The sequence below is a fragment of the Rhinopithecus bieti genome, unplaced genomic scaffold (genome assembly GCF_001698545.2).
Source record: "Rhinopithecus bieti isolate Rb0 unplaced genomic scaffold, ASM169854v2 scaffold_13689, whole genome shotgun sequence".
Classification (NCBI taxonomy): domain Eukaryota; kingdom Metazoa; phylum Chordata; class Mammalia; order Primates; family Cercopithecidae; genus Rhinopithecus; species Rhinopithecus bieti.
This window is the reverse complement of record NW_016808044.1, coordinates 2,238,767-2,262,001: the sequence shown is the minus strand read 5'-3', so window position 1 is coordinate 2,262,001 and position 23,235 is coordinate 2,238,767. Positions and strand designations below refer to the sequence as shown.

Sequence of the window (23,235 nt, the reverse complement as noted above, 5' to 3'; positions counted from 1 at the left end):
CTCCTTCCTTTAACACTTGTGGTGCTTCCCTTTCTCTAGAAGTCAAGGGTAAGGCCCGCCTTTCTGCCTCCCGGATCCCTGCTAAGGTGCCTGTACTTGTTGGGCAGCTGCTGGTCAGAGTGGCTGAACAACTTGCTCAAGACCACAGTTTCAGAAGTGGGCTCTGAGCTAGGTCTGGCTGACCCGAAGTTGTGGCTTTTGTTGGTTTTCTTGTTCCGTCTCGTTTTAGAAAGGGCTAGGAACCAAGCACTGGGCGCTGGGCTTACTCTCCTCTTAGAGTGTCCTGTGTGATGTGCCCAAGGTGCTCTTTTTCCAGCACCTCAGGGTCCTCATTGGTAAAGGAAGGAGTGATTGGAATGTTGCTGAAGTTACTTGGCTCTGGAATTCTGTGGCTATTCAGGTGGACTCTGGATGGCGGTCACCAAGTAGAAGAGGGGCCCTGGGATAGAGAGGTCTCCTCTCCTGCTCCTGATTTCCCGGGCCTCTCCCTCTCCCGGCCCTCCCTCCTTTCTTCCACTTCCCCAGACTCCCTTTGAGTTTGCTGAACTTCATTTTGTTTGATTCATTCCCCACTCCCCATTCCCAGCCTCCATGATGATCTACTTGTGGCCAATCTTGTTTTATCTGCACCCCCACTTTCTCCCGCTGACCTATTATTTGGAAGCACATCCTGGCCATCATATTAATGGATGTCTTTTCCATTTGTGTTCTTATAAAACACGCACCACTGTTCTCCACATGTGCGTGTTTAGTGTGTACATGAACGACATGTTCTGTCTCTTTCTGTTTTCACGCTTCATCCAGGCATGGTGCTTCCTCCTCTCCTTTCTTTCTTTCTTTCCTTCTCTTCCTTCCTTTCTACCTGAACCTCAGACTCCAGGACTAGGGTGGCTCTGGAAGGGAGACCCTGAGCTGCCAGCCATAGAACTGCTAGGAATTCAGTCAGGTTTTATTTAGAATGCTCCCCCGCCAAGTATGTGCCCTGGGCGGAGCCAGCACCTGTGTGCACTCCTCACCACAGGTGGCCTGTGCGTTTCTTCCATCAGGCCCTCCTGGGCACCTAGTTCTCCTGCTCCCAGAGCACACATGATCTTAACTGGGTCTCTTCTCCTGAATCCCTGGGGAAAGAGAAAGATGCCTACAGCACTTTTTCCCACTGCCTCTCTGCAGTCAGCCTTTGGTGAGGGGAACTAGAAGGACCTTCTAGATCACACATCCAACCCCCTCAATTATAAACGAGGGCACTGTGGACCAGAGAAGCCAAGGGCTTTCTCCAGAGTCACACAGTGGACCAATGTCAGGGACCAGGAGGGTCAGATCCCTCAGTTCCCAAGCCCTACATCCTCACGTCCAGCATGCACGTTCAAGGCCAGCATGCCCAGCCCAGAACTGGAGATGCTGATCGGAGGGCCTGGCAGGCTGCTGCCAGTGCCTGTCTCACAGGCCCCAAGGGCTGATAAGGAGACCCTTGAAGGTGACTGATGGTTTGCAAAGCTTATTAGTATTTCCACTGGAACTATGAAAACAGTGACAGGGAGATAGAGAGATTGCTTGTAACTTGGGACTTGGGAGGTGGCCTGAAATGACTGTGACCCAGCTGATTTCCCTGAGGACTTAGGAGGAAATATCTGAAGTTGAACTCTTCTTGACTGGGCCAAAACCAGATGCTTCACCGTGCCTGGCTTCTTTGCACATACTTTTCCCAATCTTTCTTGTTGAAATGAGGAGTATTGTGGAGTGAAAGGCATTTGGAATGTGACTCCTCCATTTACTTACTCCTCCACCTAGACAGAATACTTTACTTCTGTTTCCTTTGTGTAAAACGGGAAGACGATAGAACCTCCTTGGTTAGGCTTGTGGTAAGGTGTCTCTGAATTAACGTGAAATCCACAAAGAACCATGCACTATCACAAGCATTTGCCATTATTATTCATAGTGTTAGCATTCAAAAGCGGCATGATTGTCCAAGCAGCCTTGAGGGAGAGGAGTGGGGAGAGCACTTTAATCCCTGCTTCACAGATGAGGAAACTGAGGCACAGAGAAGGTACCCAGCCTTCCCAAGACCCCACAGTAGGTGAGTTGCGGGGTCAGTCTGCTGTGTCCCGGATCTGTGTTCTTTCTGCCATGCTGCATTGCCACTCAGAGAGGAACAACCTGATCTAGAAAGTGAAATTTTTTCCAGCCACAGCTGCTGCAGCTATATTTGTGAATCAGCTCTGTAAACACGAGTTTAATATGCGTGGTTCCTGTTCAGTGGGCGTTGATAGCCCAGCCCTGGAAGAGCCTTTAAGGACAGGGCTTAAATAGACACACCAGCTCCACGCTTCAGTTTCGGGAGGCTGTGCCCCGTAAAGGAAGGGTGCAAGGGCCTGCGGGCTGATAGGAATTACAGACTGGCTTCCAGGTGGCCCCACCACCTGTGCTGGGCCCCTGCTGGGCTCACTTGACTGTCCGCGAGCCCACCACTCACCCTTTTGGGGCAATTTTTGAAACAGACAAGTGTCCAGGGTATTAGCTGGTCTCATCCCTACCATGCTGAGGAACATCATTCAGATCACTGCAGTAGCAGCCCAAGGAGACACACAAGTAGCTGGTTTCTGGGACCATATTATTTTCTGAAAGTAAGAAACTTTCCCTGGGCAGAACTCTTTCTAGTTCCCATGGGGACGGGCAGGATAGGCGAGAGGCCGAGCCCCCACTTCCAGCTCTCTGGGCAGGGCTGGGCAGGGCGGGGTTAGGCAGCAGCGGGTGTCACTCACACAGTGACTTTCACTTGTGCTTTCAGTGCTCAGGACATGGGCACCTGCCGGCTTCCTTCTAGCTCAGTTGGACAGCTCCGGCAGCTGGTTTGGGGAGCTAAAATTATAGGAGCGTGACGCCACCCGGGCCACTCAGGGCAGAGCCTGGCTGCTGGGCAGAAGGGCACTTGGGCTGGGCTGCTTCAGCCGAGAGGGCCATTCGGTGTCCTACCCAGAGAGAGAGAAACAGTGAGAGACCAAGAGAGCAAACCAGAGAGATAGGGGGGGGGAATGCAAGGGGTCCCTGGGGGACTCAGGAGTCCCAGTGGAGAATGAGAGGCGGGCCCCCCGTGGCAGTCCGGCCCCTGGCTGCTCTGGTCCCCGGAGGACTGGGCTGGTGAGGAGGGGAGGATGTGGACTTTCGTCACCCAGCTCCTGGTCACACTGGTGCTGCTGAGCTTCTTCCTGGTCAGCTGTCAGAACGTGATGCACATTGTCAGGGGGTCCCTGTGCTTCGTACTGAAGCACATCCACCAGGAGCTGGACAAGGAGCTGGGGGAGAGCGAGGGCCTCAGTGACGACGAGGAGACTATCTCCACCAGGGTGGTCCGGCGGCGGGTCTTCCTGAAGGTAACCGCCTGGCAGGAGGCCGGCAGGGCTGGCGGTGTGGGCGCCGGAGGCCAGGGCTGAGGGGACGCTGCTGTGGGGAGCTCTGGACCCAGACTTGGGAGACACTGGAAGAAAAGGACCAGGAGGCCCCCTGGGATCAGGTTCTGCCCTGGGAGCCAGAGTGTGTATGGCGCCCACCAGAACCTGCCCTCTGGTGCCCAGTACGTTGTGACAGTGACATTAAACACTCAGCTTTGGGTCTCAGGAGGCTGTGCTCATCCTGTTTCCTTCTTTGTTTCTTTCCTCTTTCTCTCTTTTCTCTCTCTTCTCTTTTTTCTTTTGTTTCTAGAGGTGAAGTCTTGCTCTTTAGTCCAGGCCGGAGTGCAGTGGCATGGTCATGGCTCACTGTAACCTGGGCTCACTGTAAATTCCTGGGCTCGAGTGATCCTCCCACCTCAGCCTTCTGAGTAGCTGGGACTACAGGCACACACCACCATGCCTGGCTATTTTTAAAAATTTTCTGTAGAGACAGGGGCTCACTATGTTGCCCAGGTTGGTCTTGAACTCCTGGACTCAAGTGGTCCTCTGGCCTTGGCCTCCCAAAGTGCTGGGATTGCAGGCATGTGCCACCATGGGATTGCACCTGGATTGTCCTGTTTCTGTTTCTGTCACCAACTGGCTCTGAGATTTCGGGCAAGTCACATTCTGGGTGATGCTGCCTGTCGAAGGGCTTTTCTATATTGCAAAGTGCTGTAAAAATAGGAAACAGGTGCCTTGCTTCCTCTCTCAGGGCCTCCTCTGTCAGACTTGCATAATTGCCCCCATTTTGCCAGTTCCCAGGGGGTATTGTGAGGGCCGAGTGCACAATTGCGAGCTTGGGCTGTTCATCTTTAGGCCTCCCAGACCCTCAGGGGCATCGCCCACGCCCTGGGAGCCCTGGCGTGGCTCCCGCTGCATGCTGAGCCGGAGTTTCCTGCTGGAGGAGTTATTGGGCCATGGCTATTTTGGCTGCTGCTGTTTCATTTCCTCTTCCTCCACTCTTCCTCCCAGACTCCCACTCACCAATCTTGCATTTTCTCCTCTTCTCTAATTCCAGGGGAATGAGTTTCAGAATATTCCAGGGGAGCAGGTGACAGAGGAGCAGTTCACGGATGAGCAGGGCAACATTGTCACCAAGAAGGTGGGTGCAGAGTGTTGTTCCCCTCTGTGCTGGGGACAGGCAGGTGGGCTAGAAGCTAAAAGGCGGTAGAAGCCAGCAGCTTCTCCCTGCTGCCCTCACAGCAGGTGAGCACGGCCAGGCTGGCTGCCCCCACGCCCAGGAGGGATGGAGGGCCCAGGAGCTGGGAGCTTTGGTCATCTGCAGTTCAGACACGGTGTCCTCACAACTGCTTTGTCTGAGTCAACCTGAATAGCTTCTGCTGCTCCCTTCCAGAAGGGCCAGCCCCAAGGACATACCCGAGACCTAGTCCCATGATGCCTAACCCTGAAAACAGCTGTTAGACAAGCAGTTTGAGCATCCCAGGCCTACCATGGGCCTCCTTAAATAAAATGGATGTGGGCAGGTGTGTCGGCTCACACCTGTGATCCCAGCACTTTGGGAGGCCAAGGCAGGAGGATCACTTGAGCCCAGGCATTTAGATCAGCCTGGGCAATATGGCAAGACTTCATCTCTAAAAAAGTTTTTAAAAAGGAAGAAAGAAATACACACACACACACACACACACACACGCACAAAGTTAGCCAGGCATGGTGGCGCATGCCTGTAGTCACAGCTATTCAGGAAGCTGAGGCAGGAGGATCACTTAAACCCAGCAGTTCAAGGCTGCATAAGCTTTGATTGAGCCACTGCACTCCAGCCTGGGTGACAGAGTGAGACCCCGTCACCATAATTAAATAATTTAAAGGAAGTGAAAACGCATTGGATTGGTAGCAGATATTAATTCAGAGACATGACCTTGCCTGTCAAGTATGGGGCACGGTGCTATGGGTAAAAGAGAGGAGGAGCCAAGGCAGGGTCTCGAATGTGCTTCTGCTGGGGTGCAGCTCGCATCACCCTGGAGCAAGGCTGCTTGTGCGTCTGTCTTTCCTCCTGCACTGTGAGCTGCTTGCAGGCAGGGACCGTGTCTGGCTGATGTTTCATCTCCCACTCAGACCACATGGCAGGTACAGAGTAAAGGGTTTGAATATTTGGACAGGTGAATACGGGAGTGGGTGGGTGAAAAAGAGATGCCCTCTGCCCTTAGGCGCATGGGAGTAGAATGGGGAAGAGCACAAACTTCCATCCATACCAAAAAGCAAAACAGAAGGCTGTGGGCTCAAGGGGGAGGTCACACCCAGTCACACCTTGGTCATGGAATGGCACTGCCAAGGCCTCTTCAGGGATGTCTACCAGAGGGTTTTCCATAAAGCGATGGGGCAAAGGCTGTCCCTCTTCTTGACCTCTCAAGGAGGGGCTCCTAGGACAAAGGCTACCTCCCCCACTCGGAGCTCATTCCTGGGACCTGCTCTTGAGGGCTTGACCAGCGTTTTTTGTTTTGTTTTGTTTTGTTTTATACAGAGCGTTGCTCTGTCGACCAGGCTAGAGTGCAGTGGTGTGGTCTAAGCTCACTGCAACCTCCACCCACCAGGTTCAAGTGATTCTCCTGCCACAGACTCCTGAGTAGCTGGGATTACAGGCGCCTGCCACCGCACCCGGCTAATTTTTGTCTTTTTAGTAGAGACAGGGTTTCACCATGTTGGTCAGGCTGGTTTCAAACTCCTGACCTCAGATGATCTGCCCATCAGCCTCCCAAAGTGCTGGGATTACAGACATGAGCCCCCGTGCCCGGCCTGACCAGCCCTTTCCTCCTTCCCTTCCTTTCCCAGATCATTCGCAAGGTGGTTCGGCAGATAGACTCGTCCAGCACCGACGCTGCCCAGGAGCACGAGGAGGTGACTGTCACGGGGCCCCTGGAGGATCCCAGTGAGCTGGAGGTCGATATTGATTCCTTTATGAAACATGCCAAGGTACTGAGGCTCCTGCGGCCCTGGGGGACCCAGCGCCATCACTGCTGCATCGCTCTGCCCATCTTGCCGGGCCATCTGTGTGACATCTCCCTCCACTCACCTCTTCATGAGCTCTCCCTCCAGTCTCCCTTCTCCCCTGTGGGCAGTGTGTCTGCCGCCTCCGTGTAGCCTCCTTTCGATTTTCTGCCTGTGTTCTGCCCATCTTTGCCATCTATCCTGCTTTCTGTCTCTGCTGCTGTCTGCAGGTGGAGCTGAGAGGGAGTGGCCTACAGCCGGACCTGATAGAGGGCAGGAAAGGGGCGCAGATAGTGAAGCGGGCCAGCCTGAAAAGGGGGAAACAGTGACCCCGAGCCGCTCTCCTTGGAGTAGCCTCTCGGGAGGTAACGCAGCCCTTCTCATTCCCTCTGCATGGCCTGTTCTTTGGTGGAGTGGCTGCTCCCTGTCTCACCCGATCCCCTCCCAGCCACCCCAGCATGATGTGGGACAACTTGCGGCTGTGTCTCGAGGCAGAGATTCTCGCTTCCCAGCCCTACTAACAGCGGCCCTGAACCCCAGCTTCCTCATCAAGGAAACAGAGTTAATAACATCCACTTAACAGGGACCGCACAGTTTTGTAAGAATGCCTTTTGGGCCAGGCCCAGTGGCTCATATCTGTAATCCCAGCATTTTGTGAGGTTGGGGCGAGAGGATTGCTTGAGGCCAGGAGTTCAAGACCAGCCTGGGCAACAGAGCAAGACCCCATCTCAAAAAAAAAAAAAACAAAAAGCCAGAAAGAAAAAAGGCTCTTTGAAGAGTAAAAGCACTCCGTAAATCTAAGTGGTAATATTATCTTGGAAACCAAGAAATGGGGGTCTAGAAGGTGGTGGACAGGGCACTGGAGAGGACAGGAGAGTCGGTCTGGGCTGTGATGTTTCAACATAAGAGCTCCAAGACTGAGGACTGGACTGTCTCTTGAACCTGGAGCCCAGCTACAGTTCTGACCTGGCCAAGGCTTAGCTTCTCCTTGGTGTTTTATGAAACATGTTGCTCCCTTGCTTTCTAGGAAAGGGCTGAGCTGACAGGCCTAAGGGGTGGACGATATGCTTTCTGCAAGTCAGGAGACCATCAGGGTTGGGGCCTGGACCATGGTGCATGTGTGTGAGCACGGGGCAGTGTGGCCACGGAGCAGGGGCGTGCCGTGCCGTGCCATGAGGGAGGGACGTGAAGACGCTGCACGACTGCAACCGTTTCCAGCAGGTGTGTGCGGTGCTGGGAGCTTCAGGGGCCGGCTCTGATCTCCATCCTCCCTGGGGCATCCTGTACTGAGCTGCCCCGAGGCCCTTCATGCTGCCCAGCTCGGGGCAGCTCAGTACAGGATACCTCGGGGTGGGAGTCAGCAGGAGGTGAGGGGCATGGTGGCCCCAGTGCAGCACTAACCGGGTCGTTACCATTCACACCCCAGGGCCTGACTCTGGGGCCGAGCAGCAAGGAGGCTCTGGCTTTCCAAAGCTTTCAGCAAAAATCAGGGCCCGCTGCCTCCTGAGCCACCAAAAGTGCTGACTCTGGGCTTCCCGAAATATCTCAGCACTTGGGCAAAAAAGAGGACTGGCAGATCCAGTTATAGGATAAAATTAGACCTGACATCTCAGCAGCTTAAGGAGGTCACCGTGTTAACCCCTGCACTGCCAGGGGTCCCACTAGGCTGCTGGTTTAGAAGACTCTGAGTAGCTGCTGTTGGGTCCTGGAAAGAACCCAAAGATGCAAATAATGTTTAAAAGCAGCAAACGGAAAGGAAAAGTACACTCTTCTGACTTGTTTTTCTTATGGTAGCAGTGGCAGCTGTGGCTTTAAATTTCTGTTTGGCTCAGGTTCTATGGATGCTCCTGAGTGGGAGAGAGGCAGGCGGGAGAGAGGCAGCCCAAAAGCCAGGCTAGGGGGAAGGAAGGGAGCCTTGAATTTCATTTTAATTTGCTGTAAATGATCTGCAGTGTGGCTGAAGCCCCCACCCCAGGTGATTAAGGACCAGACCACACTAGCGTGGGTGTCAGAAACACGGAGCAGCCCAGCTCTGGGACAGCACTTGGCCCTCTCTCAGTGACAGGCACAGGGACAAGTGTGACAGTGGCGGTGGGGGAAGGGGGCGAGGAGGGGTGAGAACAGTGGCGAGGGAGAGGCAGAGAAAAGCTCCTGCTGAAGTCCCAGAGGATTAGGGGACAGCATTAAATGCCCTACCCTCCCAACCAGGGCTAAGGCTACAGAGAAGACAGTTGAGGGCCCGAAGGCTTTCTAATTTACTACCCCCACCCCTGACAAGTGTGTACAGTTGATCCTCATCATTCACCGATTCGGCATTTGTGAATTCGCCTACTCATTAACATTGATCTGTAGCCCCAAAGCTGATACTCACCGTGCTTTTGCTCATTCATGGGCATGCACACAGAGGCAAAAAGTTTGAGTCGCCCAACATGTGCAATCCCAGCTGAGGATGGACAAAGCCACACTCTGCCTCGTGCTTCATACTATAAATAAGTGTCCTCCTCACAGCTTGTGTAGTGCCACATTTTTTGAATTTTTGGTTTCATTGTTTAGAATGGCCCCTGAGGGAAGTGCTATCTGGTGTGAAGCGCAAGAAGGCTGGGATGTTCCTTAAGGAGAGAACGGACATCAGATAAGCTGTGCTCAGGGATGAGTTAGAGTGCCTGTGCTGGTGAAGTCAGTGTTAATGAGTCAAGCCTATATATTACATAAGGTGTCTTGAAACAGAAACGCACCTAAGGCAAAGTTATGTATTCATCAGTTGACCAAAATATTGTGGCCAGAGGCTTGCAGGAGCCTAACCTTGTATTTCCCTTAGGAGCAGTGGTTCAGTGTTCGCTAATTCCATGTTCACAGCGACTTACTTATTTATTTATTTATATTTTGAGAGGGAGTCTCACTCTGTCGCCCAGGCTGGAGTGCAGTGGCACTATCTTGGCTCACTGCAACCTCCGTCTCCCAGGTTCAAGTGATCCTCCTGCCTCAGCCTCCTGAGTAGCTGGGATTACAGGCATGTGCTACCACCCTTGGCTAATTTTTGTATTTTTAGTAGAGACAGGGTTTCACCGTGTTGGCCAGGCTGGTCTCAAACTCCTCACCTCAAGTAACCTGCCCTCCTCAGCCTCCCAAAGCGCTAGGATTACAGGCGTGAGCCACTGTGTGTAGCCTCAAACAGCGACTCATTTATAGAACAGAGCTATTGCAAATGACTAGAATGGGCTGTATTTGTTTCAAAGAGTGAAAGCTGGAGCTTGTGAGTCTAGAATTAAGGCCTCTTCCTCCTGCTTCCAGGTTGTATGGCCTTAAGTCATTTAACAGCCCTGAGCTTCAGTCTCCTCAAGGGAGGATGAAAATAGTCCCTTTCGATGTGTTACACTTCAAGAAAAAGGTTTCAAAATAATGGTAACTGTGAGCACTGATGTGAAGAGAGTAAGAACGAACGTATATGTTCTGGGACTCGAATAATTGCAGGTCTTGTTTGTAGTGTGACTCAGAGCAAGTCAAATGACCTCCCTAAGCCTCAGGTTCCTTAGCCATAAAATAGCAATAATGCCAGCATTTCCCTTGTAGGATGGTTATGATGGTTGCTGAGTTTATGTTTGTGAAAGGGCTGTCTAGGGCCGGGCATAGTGACTCATGCCTGTAATCCCAGCACTTTGGGAGGCTGAGGCAGGAGGACCACTTGAGATGAGCCTGGGCAATGTGGTAGGACCCTGTCTCTAAAAAAAATTTAAAAATTAGCTGGCCATGGTGGCATACACCTGTAGTTCCAGCCTCTTGGGAAGCTGAGGTGGGAGGATCGCTTGAGCCCAGGAGTTCAAGGCTGCAGTGAGCTATGATCGTACCACTGCAATCTAGCCCGGACAGCAGAGCAAGACTCTGTCTCTAAATGAAATAAAAATAAAGAATGAAAGAGACTCTTTTCTAACCTTTTGAAAGGTGAGGGGACCCAGGAGAAGAGGCCAGAACAATGCAGGAGTCCTGAGCAGAGTGAGGTGACCTAGATCCTCATCCCACCCCTGTTCTTGCCACCGTGCCTCCAGAGTCTCAGTTTACCAAGGGATGAAATGGGCAGTCATGTCAGCATGATCTCTGAGGTCTGAACTTTCTCTTCTGCTCAGTCCCTGGGCAGTAAATTAGATGGGAGATCCTAGACTATCTTTCCTAGGCCGCACATTCCATGATGGTCTCTTATTTGAGGAGTGCTTCCCCCTGGGGCAGGCACCGTGGGGAGCACCAGGAGGCTGTTCTTGCCCTCGGTGTTTCTAATCCAACCAGGGAAATATGCAGACATCAAAAAGCACAGACGGACAGAGACGGTAACATTTCTAGAGAGCCAAGTAATTGTTCACATTTATACAATGCTAAGCACCTATGTGTCTTAGCTTTTTTAAACATCACACCTCTCTAATGGGTAGGTCCTATTACTGCCCTCATTTTGCAGCAGAGAAAACTGAGTCACAGAGCGGGTAAGGCACTTGACTGAGGTCAGGCAGCACGGGACTTGAACCCGGGTGGTCTGGCTCCAGAGTTCATGTTCTTACCCATTCGACTCTGCCATCTCCCGATCAGAAAAGGCAGCCTCTTTTTTTTTTTTTTTTTTGTATTTTGTATTTTTACAAAATACAAAAGGGAGAGCTTCCAGAGTGGAGAGGGGCCTGCTCCAAGGATCAGGAAGGTTTTGTGGAGTGGAAATGTTGAAGGTGGCAGGCAGAACCTCTGCAGAAAGGAGAGTGGAAGGCAGCCTTGACAGGAGAAGCGTGACCAAAGGCAGAGAACAGGAGGGTAGAGGATGTTCAGAGGCTTAGAGGAGACAGTCAGGCTTGACTGATGTGATGGCCCGGCAGTGATGAAAGCATCTTCCCTCTACGGTGACAGCACTGTCCACCCACTGCAGCAGCGGTTCCTGGTTTTACAGTTCTACAGCAGCCCCTGGCAAGGAACCCGGCACCACCCTCCCATCCCTGGGGAACCACCCAAGAGCTGAGTTCTCCCTGCTCCCTTCCAACACTCCTCCCCAACACCTTCACCTGGAGAACCCAAGACAGCAGCATGTCTGGGGATGGCACCACCTGAGGATGAGCTCCTGCCCCCCTGTGTCACTTCCTGCCCTGCCCAAGAGATTGTCACCTCCTCCCTGTTGAAGCATCCTCCTTTCCCCAACAGTCCCAGGGTCTCTGCAGATAGAACATGAGTGACTGGTCTTGAAAACATGGAGTTTTCACCCCAGGTTGGAGGCTGGAGGCCCCATGGGGACAGGAGAGGTTTCTCACTGTGAATCCCAGGCTGAAGAATGTAGGCTTAGCTCCTCCAGCAAATCTGCTCTTCTCCAGCCTAGGACTCAATACAGGAGGAAGAGAGGAGGATGCATCTCCTTTTCAGAGATCTTGTCCATCTGAGGGGAATGGGGAGAGCAGCCAGAGGCAGCGGTCAGGAAGAACTATGGACCAGAGCTGAAGGAGAGCTGTCACCCTTGAAGCATGAGCTCCCAAAGCCAGGGCGCACGTCCGCACCATCCCTGGGTCCCCAAGGCTGGCGCATGGCAGACATCAGTGCATGTTGGCAGAGCTGAACTGAGAAAGTGAAGGCATCACCTAGCCTCACCTAGCCCCTTCTTGGCACAAGCCCTGGCTCAAGAAAAATGGCCCTTCCTAAGGACAAGGATCTGCTGGGAGGATGTCTCCCCAGGTGACCACATAGGCATAGGGGCCTCTGCTCCTCTCCCAGGACACGGAGCACAGCGCTCTCCTTGGCCCATACAGAGAGGCATCCTGGAGCGCTTGAGCACTCAGAAGGAATTCATGAGGCCTGGGTGGCGGCTCTGAGAACAGCCTCTGCATAGGGAGCAAGAGAAGGAGGGGAGCATCTCAGGAGGTTGGGCCTGCAAGAGCAGCGCCCTCTGCACGTCGCCTTGCCTAGGGAGACTGTTTTTCCTGAGTCAGATTCGGCCTGAGCTGCCAGCACAAAACTCTGTGTGTAGGGTTTTTGCTGGACGTTGCCCTTTTGCATTCTAAGTGACCCCTTCTCTCTTTGTGTCTCCCAGGATCACACCTCGACACCCAACCCCTGAACCTCACACACTCTGCCATGCACACAGGAGGAGAGCTGGACCTGAGGGCCACCGCAGCGGTGCACACGTTCCTCTGGGCTGATGGCATGACCTCTGTAAGGGACTCCCGCTAGTCCCCTCTACGCATGAATGACTGACTGTAGACGCATGACCTCCAGGCTTCAATCCTGCCTCTTGCAATGACAGCTGATCTGTCGGAACCAGGACACAAAAGGAGCAAGAAGCGGGGAGAGAGAGGGATAGAAAACAGGCGCGGGAGAGTGTGTGAACGCAACAGTGAAGGAGGGCTTTTTGTGGCTGGGGATGGGTTTTGGTTTTGGGGGGTTTTTTTTAGTTGTTTTGACTTCGCACAGGGTACTTTTTCCCGACCTCATCTGTCAGAAATTCATGTGGGCTTCCTGGAAAGAAAAAAAAAAAGAAAGAAAGAAAGAAAAGAAAGAAAAAAAGAGAAAGGAAGGAAGGAAGGAAGGAAGGAAGGAAGGAAGGAAGAAAACAAACTAGGCATGAAATCAGTTTAGCCACCTTAATCTTGAGCCGTGTCCTCATCTGCCCACCCTCCCCAACCCAACCCACACACCTCCATTCCACTTGTGACACCCCCTCCACTCCCTAGTGACGCTCCTCCCAGATCACTCTACATGACATTCAGGACACACACACACACACACACACACACACCACTCGCCTCCACCGAATCTACACACAGATTTTACTGTGACTTCTGAAGCTGTATAGACTCTGCTGTGGATAAACTGGAATTTTTTATGTTGTCTCTCTCTCTCTCTCTCTCTCTCTCTGCCAATTTCAGTACAAGTCATCTACCAACGGAAAATCATTACCTTGAGAGTGCATTCGGGGTTCCTTGTGTTAGGGACTTAAGAATCTGAGGCGAGGACTCCCAGGCTTACCTGTAGGGCTCAAAGGGAGCCAGGACCCCATCTGAAAGGGTCTCCTCTCTCAGTTGGGGGACGGGCCGGTGGCTGACCCAGGATTGCACCAGCATGTCCATAGAGAAGAGGTTTTCTATATCTTCAAGCACTATATCATAGTCCGTGTTCAAAGTGTAAACTGTACAGTAATCAGCCTTGTGTATATGAAAAACAATAAATACTATGCAAACCAATAGAAACATTTAGCAGTATGTACAGAGCCTGACAGCACAGCTCCTGAGGACTTCTGTGGCTTCAGGAGAAGGAGCTGTGGCCTGCCTTTCAGTGAAAGAGGAAGGAAAGGAGTAGGTCTAGTGAATGTATTTGCCAGTTCTTAGAAGTTAGGACCACGCAAGGTCTCCCAGAGTGAACTTGGTGCTCTAAGTCCAGGCAGCCTGCAGGCTGGGGGCCCTGGGTGCAGGTGCCAGGCTCAAGGCTGTTTCCTGTCTGCCTCGGTGCCTCCCCTCTGCCCAGCCTCTGTGGCCTCTTGGAGAGGCCAGCCAGGGGGCTCCCTGGATCGCATGACCAGTGGTAGCAGAGTCGGTGGCAGAGAGCCTGGACGCCAAGAGGCCGGGGCCAGGCTCTGGGTCAGGGCAGAAAGGAGACAGACAGCTGGCAGTTCCTCGCCTCGGTGCCATCAGGGAGGAGCCTTAAGTTCCACTAGAGCCTCCGGCCCAGGGAGGCCCCAATCAGCACAATCCCTGCCCGCCGTCGCGGCGGGCGCCCCCAGGGCCAGGAGAGACAGACAGGGCTGGCTCCTCTCGACCCCAGAGCCGCCGTGTGGACGGCCTGGCCCCGTCCGCCCCGCCGCTCTGCGGGAGTGTCCTCGGGACACACTTAAACCTTCCAAGTAGCACAGAAGCCCCCTCCACGTCAGAGGCCCCCTGGCCGCAGGGCCTGTGAGCGGAGAGGGGCCCTGCCTCCCCCACAAGTCCGCCCTGATGCACCCAGGGCCGAGCAGGCCCCGGGGCGGCCGAGGCACCTTGTCGGCCGGGGGCGGGGCTGCTTTTGCTTCCTTAGAGGGGCGGGCAGGGAGAGGAAGCTCTAGCTCCGGGCCTCAGTTTCCCCGAGGCTGCCTCTGAAGAGCTGCAGGGCGAGCCCGGATGGCTGCCGTCGCCGCCAGAGGCCACCCCGGCCCGGCCTCCAGGGCGCAGAGGCGCCCCCATCCATCCCCCCATCCCGGGGGCCACGGCAGGGGGGTCGCGCAGCACGGCTGGGACCGATTCGATGACGGCCCAAGGAAGCTGGGCGCAGGGCTCGCCTCCCCCGCCTCGATCCTGCACCTTCCTCTCCCAGGTCGCCGCTGCAGCCAACCCAGTAGCCCCCTTAGCGCCCCCGCGGGCCCCGCGGCTCCAGGCTCCGCTTTGGCACCTCTGCTCCGGCTGGCATGGCTGCACGCTCCGGCTGCTAGTAGGAGCCGTTAGGGGAGGAGTTTGGGGTCTCCACACGATGCCTAGAGAATGCTGCAGTCTGCACATTAGACGCTTTTTAGAAGTTTTGAAATTACCTTGATTTTTTTAATTGTTATGAAAATGGATATTTTCTTGACTCTCCCACATGCTCTGTTAAGGGAGAGAACCCCCTACCCTACTCTGATGTATAGACCATTCTCCCTACACCAGCCGAACCAATGTCAAACTTAATAAAGAAATGGACTAATGGCACAGGGCTCTATCTCTCCTTCCCACTCGTCTTTTGGGGGTAAGGGGTGCTGAGGCCAGCCTAAAGCCTAGGTTGGGATGTGAAGGAATCTATGGGTGGGGCTCAGGTCCCAGAGAGCCTGCCAATGCCAAGTCCTCCCAGAAGCCTGGACAATCCCTTAATCAGGACCCCTGACCTGGGAGAGGCCTCCAGAGAGGTGGCAGAGTAGATTTCTATTCCACCTGATAGCTCCCATGAGATGGGGAGAAGCTGGGGGTCGGGGAGGGGCACCACAACTCACTAAGATTCTTGGCCAGGCCCCCAGCTGGCATGCACTGAGGGGGCTCCCCAGCGTTCCCCAGGAAGGCATCTGGCCCCAGTACTCAATGCCATTCAAAGTTCAAGAACTTGTTCTTGCTATACGGAAAAAATTGCCCTGTTTCTAGCTAGTTGCTAACACTTCCTGCAAGGCTGGTCACCAAGCTGACCTCAGTTTCCTCATCTGTCTAATGGAAGAATGGATTAGGTGGTTGCTAAAGTCTCTTCAGTTTCACATCCTAGGGGCGCCAGACACCAATGCTTTTGTCAGGCTTGGCATTAATTAAGAATCAAATCATTGGCTGTGGCTTTCCTGCCACATAAATTCACCATCATGAGGGGGTGACGGAGTCAGAATCCCAAGGCCCCTGGAGCACCCCAGTCCCACCCCACTCCAAGCCTCTCTCCTGGAATCGGAAAGGCCATCCAGGCCAGTGGGCAACCGCAGCAGGTCATCTGCAGCACCCAGGGGGCTTTTCAAAATGCAGTTTCAGAATCACAGTTGCCTGGGTGGGATTGGGTGGTGACGCTAAGAACCAGAACCAGGTCTATCAGATGGCTGTGGCATGCAGCCTGGTGGCAAAGCCATCTCAGACGAAGACATAGCTCTTTTCCCTTTAAACCAAATTTGTAGAGAATCATTCCACACCCTTTGTGAGGTCTTTCTTGCATAACCTAAATCTTTATGCTACAGAGGGTCAGCTTCTGCATGAGAAGGAAGCTCGCCCTGAGCCCTGGGGTCCTCTGCTCCCCACTGAAAACCAAGATGGCCTGGAAACCCAGGAGAAGCTCAGTGAAGCAGTGCCTCTCGTCTCCCACCTACCAGGGCGGCCTCTGGGGAGTGAGAGATCAAGCTCTGCAGAGCTCATGCCTGGTCAGGAAGGGCTCTGGGGCCACCAGGCACAGAGATGAGCAGAAGTCCATCTGTCTGGCAGTCACAATCTTTCCTAGCATTTTACATGTTCAGGCCAGTGGCATGCTAGTTTCCATTTTAGAGAAAACTGCAGGGAAAAATCCTGCCCAGTCCAGAAATCACCCATACACCTGGAACGTGGGCTCCAACTCCTCTATACCTTGGTTTCCCTGTTTGTAAAATGAGAGTTTCCCTCAATAAAGCCTTGTACATTATAAAATTTATTCGAGAAAAAAAAAAAAAAGCATATGCATGCTCTGTGATTCAGCCCAGTCCTGTGCATCAACTACTAACTGAGCACCGACAGAGTGCCTGGCACTGGGCTCCACCACCCTCTCAGCCATCAGGGATTTCAAACCTGGGCACCACACCAGACAGAGCATGGCCATTGCTCCAGCCGAGGCACAAAAGAGGAAGAGATTCTGATAGGGAGTTCAGGGAAGGCCGACCAGAGGTGGAGGCAAGAACACGCGTGCAGGGTGGCCCTCTCTTCAGCCTCCTGCAGCTGGAGGAGGCACACCCTGGCACTGTCAGGGCTGCCCATTCCCCACCCTGCCTTCTGCCCAGCAGGCTCCCACCCTAGGCTCTCAAGCCAGCCACAGGGACTTGCATCCCCCAGAAAGCAATGCCACTCGGCCTCTTACCCCATCCCCACACTTACCCAATCTTAAGCCACTTACCCCATCCCCCCATGAGGAAGGGAAGGAAGAGGCTGTGTTCTCCTGTGGAGCTTGGACATCTGCGCATAAAGGGGCTGGCGCAGCTCCGGACAGTGGCCTCAGAGTTCAGCCTTATCTCCCCCAGGGAAACAGCTGCTTGGGAGCCTCCAGGGGCCCCCAGACACTCACCTTTTCCTAGATGCTAGACTTGCGGGGAGCAGATGGACCCTCTGGCGATGAGCAGGGCTTCTAGAGCTAATTCGCTCTCTGTCTTTCTCACACACACACGCGCGCGCACACACACACACACACACACACACACACACACACACACACCCTGGCTGATTTTACAGTCAATCTTTCAAAGTGCAATTTGTCTAGGAAAAGCCAATGCGAGGCCCGTGTGCCCCGACCAATGGTGGCTCGGCTCCCGCGGCTCAGCCAGTCTCGGGCCTGTATTCTAATGGGCCGTATCTTTATCAGGGAAATGTTCGTTCTCTGAACTTAAAACTTCTCATGTAGGGTCCCCAGACTCAGAGGCAGAAAGGGGGTCTGAGCTGAGGCGTAGGGGGCCACCCCGTCCAGCCAGGGCAAGGAGAGAGGCCAGGAGCCCTGGGGAGGCCTCCCACCTGCCCCAAGCACCTGACTTCCTAGCAGCTGACCCGGTGCGGGTGCCTGGGCCAGGGCCTGGCCGAGGCCTTAGGTGGGAGGCAGTCAGGGGCTCAGAGCTGGTCCTGACCCTCCAGGCCTGCCATGAGATTTGGGGCTAGAGTGTGGGCTCTTGGGTTTTAGGGGCCTGGAGAAGCCTTCCCTGTCCTGACTGGGAGATCATGGAGTCCAACCTGCAGGGGACGTTCCTGCTGAACAACACGCCGCTGGCTCAGTTTCCGGAGATGAAGGCCCCTGTGTGCCAGTACTCAGTGCAGAACTCCTTCTACAAGCTCAGCCCTCCGGGGCTGGGCCCCCAGCTGGCCGCGGGGACCCCCCACGGGATCACGGACATCCTGAGCAGGCCCGTGGCTGCACCGAACAGCAGCCTCCTCTCCGGCTACTCCCACGTGGCAGGCTTCGGGGGGCTCAGCTCGCAGGGGGTGTACTACAGCCCCCAGGTAGGAAATTTTCCAAGGCTGGGAACGAGTACCCCACCCGGACCCGGAACTGCTGGGCGGACACGGGCCAGGACTGGCGAGGCAGTCGGCAGTGCAGCAACAGTGAGTACGGGGCCTCCCCAGCCACTTACCAGCACCCACCAGGCCCCGGGGGTCAGAGAACGAGGAGGGGCCTCCTCCCGGGCACCCCGCACCACTGCCTTCTCCCCCAGCCACCATTAACCCCTGGACTCGTGGCCTCAGCTCAGTGCAGGCTGAGTTCCACCCGCTCTTCCTTCCCATCCAGCAGTGCTTGGACACAGGTGTCTGAGCCACCCCCCTCACCTGCTGCCACCTTAGCTGCCCTCCTAGGGCCCCCGGCAGTTCCAGATCTAGAGAAGGCCCCATAGCCCACACCTGCAGGGTCCAGCAGGCAGCCCAGCTTGCTTCTGCAGTCCAGGGCGCATGCGTCCACTTCTTCACCCAAAGCAGGCAAATGCTACCCTGTGAGGAAGATGTCCCAGCTTACCTTCCCAGACAGCCCTGGCATCACTCAGGGGTGCAGAATGCACCCTGACCCTATCCGGGTCCAGCCTTTGAGCCAGGGGGCTGATGCCCACCACATCCTCTGGTTTCTAGCAACAGCAGACGCACCAAGTAGCCTGTCTCCAGGAGTTGCTGCTGAGCCCAGCTGAATTTGGTCCTGGCTGTGGGGAAGCAGAGGGCCTCTTCTCAGCCCACCCATCCCTCAGCCAAGGTTTTCAGAAGGTGGGCCTGTGATGCCATTCAGGGTTACTGGAGGAGGTGGCAGGGCGTGCCCGGGCAGGTGAGGCTCCACTGGGAGGCAGGGAGGTGAGAGTTTTTGGAACCTTCCCTGTGCCACTGAAACCCTGCCCACGTCAGGCAGGGGCCTCCACTTCTGTCTGATCTCTGGGCTCCCCCACGCCAATAGGGGCTTGGGGCCAACCTAGGAATCCCCAAAAGCACACCTGTCCCCCCATTTGCTACTCTGCCTTGCCAGTCACACTGCCTGACAGCCACCCCTCCATGGGCTGCCACCCATCCCTGTGCCCCTGTAGGTGAAGGCCTCCTCTCTCGGATCCTGTTTTAGGCTTGGCTTCAGGGGCGCTTTAAGCCTCTGCTGGCTCTCTCTTCCCTCCATCTCCCCCTCCCCTCTCCACAACCCACACACTACCTCTTCAGTACTGAATGCAGGTACACACACAGGGACATAGCCAAGAAAGTCAGTGGCTAATGAAGGCAAAGGCAGACAGACTTGAAGATGATCTCTCAGGAGGGCCCTTCCTCTCTCTGTGCCTCAGTTTCCTCACCTGTAACTTGAGCTGTCAGACTGCACAGAACGAGGCCTGACACATGGGAATTCTGACTCCCCTGAGCCCACTTTCCACAACTCCTTCCCAAGCCGGCTGCCCTGGCCAGGCTGGAGGTCTCTGGCCTCTGTTCCAGGCTCTCTAGGGTGGTTTAAGCCACATAACTTCCAGGCCTGGTGACTTGGGGAAGTAGCAGCTTGGGGCTTGAGGTTCCCCCTCCCTGGTTTCCTGGAGACCTGGGAAGTTGGGTCTCAAGAGCAAGGAAGTTGGCAGAAGCCAGGGGTGGAGGGAATTCACAGGCCCCAGTCCCTAATTATAGGAGAAGGGTGACCTGAAGGGACATCCCTGGGACAGAGAGGGAACTCCTGTTGACCCTCAGGAGAAGGCAACATCAGTGAGTATTGAGAAATTTAGACAGAGAGGCATGAGGCTCTGCTGTCCCTCAGTCCCCTTATCCTAGGGTAGCTGCCCTCTCGGAGCCCTGTCCACCCAGGCGGGGCAGAGGTCACAGCCACTGTTCTCCAATATCAAGAATGCTGCTCGGCCGGGCGCGGTGGCTCAAGCCTGTAATCCCAGCACTTTGGGAGGCCGAGACGGGCGGATCATGAGGTCAGGAGATCGAGACCATCCTGGCTAACACAGTGAAACCCCGTCTCTACTAAAAAATACAAAAAACTAGCCGGGCGAGGTGGCGGGCGCCTGTAGTCCTAGCTACTCGGGAGGCTGAGGCAGGAGAATGGCGTAAACCCGGGAGGCGGAGCTTGCAGTGAGCCGAGATCCGGCCACTGCACTCCAGCCTGGGCAACAGAGCGAGACTCCGTCTCAAAAAAAAAAAAAAAAAAGCTGCTCAGGGGAAAGGAATCTTGGTGCTCTGGCAACCTCTGCAGGAAGGAGAGGACGGGCATGGTTGTTGCCCTGACAGTCGTGCCTAGCCTCAGGGTCCCCACTTACTCTACTAACCCCATACTTCCTTCCTCCTGCCAGCCCCAGATCCCCTGAGTGAGAGCATACACAAGAAGAAGCACACCCGGCCCACCTTCACGGGGCACCAGATCTTTGCCCTGGAGAAAACCTTTGAGCAGACCAAGTACTTGGCTGGCCCTGAGAGGGCGCGGCTGGCATACTCCCTGGGCATGACTGAATCGCAGGTCAAGGTAAGTCTGTGCGGGAGATGGCGCCTGCCCTGCAGGGAGGAGCCTGCTGGACAGGACGGCACTGTGCTGGAGAGAGGTGGCCACACAACACAGCCCCCCAGAGGACAGCTGTACTGGTGTCTGGGCACTGCCTGCCTGCCTAACCCTGGAGCCTGTGGTAATTAACCATAGCCAGGAAAAGGCCATCATCCACTGAGCCCCATTCTCAGAGCCTTACGTGCGGCACCTCATTTCATCATCTCAGCAACCCGGGGAGACGGTATTATTACCCATTTCGCAGGTGAAGGTCAGTGTCTCCCAGCTCGGAGAGCTGGGAGAGCTGGCAGAGCTGGGATTCAACCCCAGAGGTGGGGGACTCCAACCTCAGGCTTTCCCTCTCCCCCCGTATTTGGCCAAAAATTCCAAGCACTGTCGGCAGCCTCTGGCCCAGATTCATGCTTGATGCCTGGAGCAAAAGGAGCTGACCTCAGTTTACCAATCTTTAAGATGAAGACAAGGCCTCCTCCTACTAAGCAGGATCGGATGGGCTATAAGGGGCCTGGAGCCTTGTCGCCCACGCCAGGGCTGGGGAAGGTGAGCCCAGGCTCTCCCACTCCACACGCAGGGGCCCCAAATGTCCCCTAAATAGACCTGGGGAAACCTGTTTCTACCGCCTCAGAGTCTGGGGGCAACTTTCCCCACTTTGATGCTAGATCTCTCTTGGGACTTTGAGTTGGGGCACCGAAGCTCAAGAAAGCTCGGAACTGTGCAGGAACTGCTGGCTCAGTGACTTGGCGACGGGCCTAAGGATGCAGCACGGGCAGCTGGCACCTGGGTCTGGGCTTTGCTCAGGGCCCTGGGGCCTCCAAGCTCCCACCCGCTGAGCCCTCCTCATCAGCCGCTCAACTGCCCTGGGGCGAGAGCTGGGGGGAAGAGGCAGACTCCTCTGCATGTTTTTCTGCTTCTGGGGTGCATTCCTGCACTCTTCAACTATCCCAAGGAATGGACCAACGTTACTTTTCTAACCAGGGGAACAATTATTTATGAAGTAGGGTGAGGGTCTATGAAGCCCAGAGGAGGGACTGCTCTTAAGCACCTTCCAATGAGTACCGGGGCTAAGCCTTCCAGCCCCGCACTCCGCATCTTCCACCTAGAGCCCAGGCGGAGAAAGAGGAAGAGGAGGAGGAGGAGGAGGCGGCGGCGGCAACACGGGGGAGTTGGGGGAGGGGAGGGGAGGGCTGCTGCGCTCACGTTTTTAAATTTTATTGTCCTTCCCCAACAGAAACGTGAATGTGACAGTCACTCCGTTGTTGAACCATTTGTTTAGCTATGTAGCAGGATGGCTGTTCCCGCGTCCCGTGCGCGCTGTGCCCCTGTGCCCTTCACAGTCTTTCTCATCGCAGGTGTGGTTCCAGAACCGCAGGACCAAGTGGCGAAAGAAGAGCGCCCTGGAACCCTCGTCCTCCACGCCCCGGGCCCCGGGCGGCGCAGGCGCAGGCGGGGACCGCGCACCCTCGGAGAACGAGGACGACGAGTACAACAAGCCGCTGGACCCTGACTCGGACGACGAGAAGATCCGCCTGCTGCTGCGCAAGCACCGCGCCGCCTTCTCGGTGCTCAGCCTGGGAGCGCACAGCGTCTGACGCCCGCCGTCCAGGCCCGGGATTCTGGCTGCAGCCCGCGGGGGAATGCCGAGGAGCCTACCTTCCCCTCCCCTTCCCCACGCTGCTGGGGGCTCAGGGACTGAGTCTTCTGATGAGGAGCGCATGGAGGAGGTGGAGGAGGAGCGGCAGGTGCAGGGGAGGAGGCGGAAGAAGAGGAGGGGAGGCGGGAGAGGAGGAAGAAAAGGAGGGAAAGGGGACAGGCATCCTAGCTAAGGGAGGAGGAGGCCAAGAGGGAGGCACAGCACTCCTGAGACCTGGAAGCCGCTGCTCCTTGCACCTCCGCGGGCTTCGCCTGCCACTTCTGCAGATTCACAAGTGGACAGAGGACTAAAATGACCAGGCTCTGCAGCCAGTGGGGTCCCAGACATGCCACTGTGATCCAACTTTTGTGGGGGTGGGGGGCAGGACATCCCAGGAAGGAAGGCAGCTGGCTGGGGAGTCAGAAGACCAGAGTCTTGGGCCCCAAGCCAGCTGCTGGCTGCAGAAGAAAAGACAGGTGAGTGGCCAGGTGCACTCCTCAGACCTGTGCACAGGACGGATCCCACTGGAGGGGCCAGAGTTGAGCACCTAATCCAGGCTGCAGGAATCTGCCTCCAGGAGGGGAAGTGGGACATCCCAGTGAAGAATAAACGCCCCTGACACTCCAGAATGATGGCCCCTGAGCTGCGGAAATCCCCTTGGCCTCCTTTCTCCGATTTACCCTCAGGGTCAATACCTCTGAGACCGGAAGACTTGGAAAATCCCTGACAACCGGGAAAAGGGGAGGGTGCAGGGAGAAGTGAGGAGGGGACAGTGTACCCAAGGGCTGCCCACCTGGGCATCATTTGGTGCAGATATAAGGACAGGCCCACCCAGAGAGAAGGAGCATCCCATCTGGGGAGGAAAGGAAGGGCTGGGAACAGTATCCCTCCAACAAGGCAGGAAAGGAGAAGGAGAGCCCCTCCAGCTGGGTGAAGGATGCCAGGGAGGGGCTGAACCACGGCCTGCTGGGAATCATGGCCCTTCCTTTCCTCGGACAATCTTGCGGTCTGGCACTGGAGCTGGTGCTGACAGGGACGCTGGGCAACAGAGTGGTATTTTTCACCCAGGTGATCTGAGTTGCCGGCAGGTAGGGGGTGGGC

The 23,235-nt window shown here is 55.3% G+C and overlaps 2 protein-coding genes across 11 annotated transcripts in view; both read left to right on the top strand.

Annotated features, from left to right (window-relative positions):
- Positions 1 to 15,036, top strand: part of ANK1 (ankyrin 1) — a 252,608-nt gene extending 237,572 nt beyond the window's left edge. For 5 of the 10 annotated variants that reach the window (XM_017885320.1, XM_017885321.1, XM_017885326.1 and 2 more), the window contains exons 41-44: positions 4,444 to 4,527; positions 6,213 to 6,353; positions 6,599 to 6,733; positions 12,412 to 13,561. In XM_017885320.1, the coding sequence (XP_017740809.1) occupies positions 4,444 to 4,527; positions 6,213 to 6,353; positions 6,599 to 6,697 (324 nt within the window). In that variant the 3' untranslated portion in view covers positions 6,698 to 6,733; positions 12,412 to 13,561. Of the gene's footprint in view, positions 1 to 2,599; positions 3,369 to 4,443; positions 4,528 to 6,212; positions 6,354 to 6,598; positions 6,734 to 12,411 lie in introns of those variants that run through there. The other 5 variants (XM_017885323.1, XM_017885327.1, XM_017885329.1 and 2 more) reach the window with 4 other exon arrangements.
- A 6,223-nt stretch (positions 15,037 to 21,259) lies between these two features.
- Positions 21,260 to 23,213, top strand: NKX6-3 (NK6 homeobox 3). The gene is given in 3 exon segments (XM_017885309.1): positions 21,260 to 21,315; positions 21,317 to 21,419; positions 21,854 to 23,213. Coding segments are annotated over 3 exon segments (399 nt in total). The 3' UTR covers positions 22,094 to 23,213.
- The last annotated feature ends 22 nt before the right edge of the window (positions 23,214 to 23,235 follow it).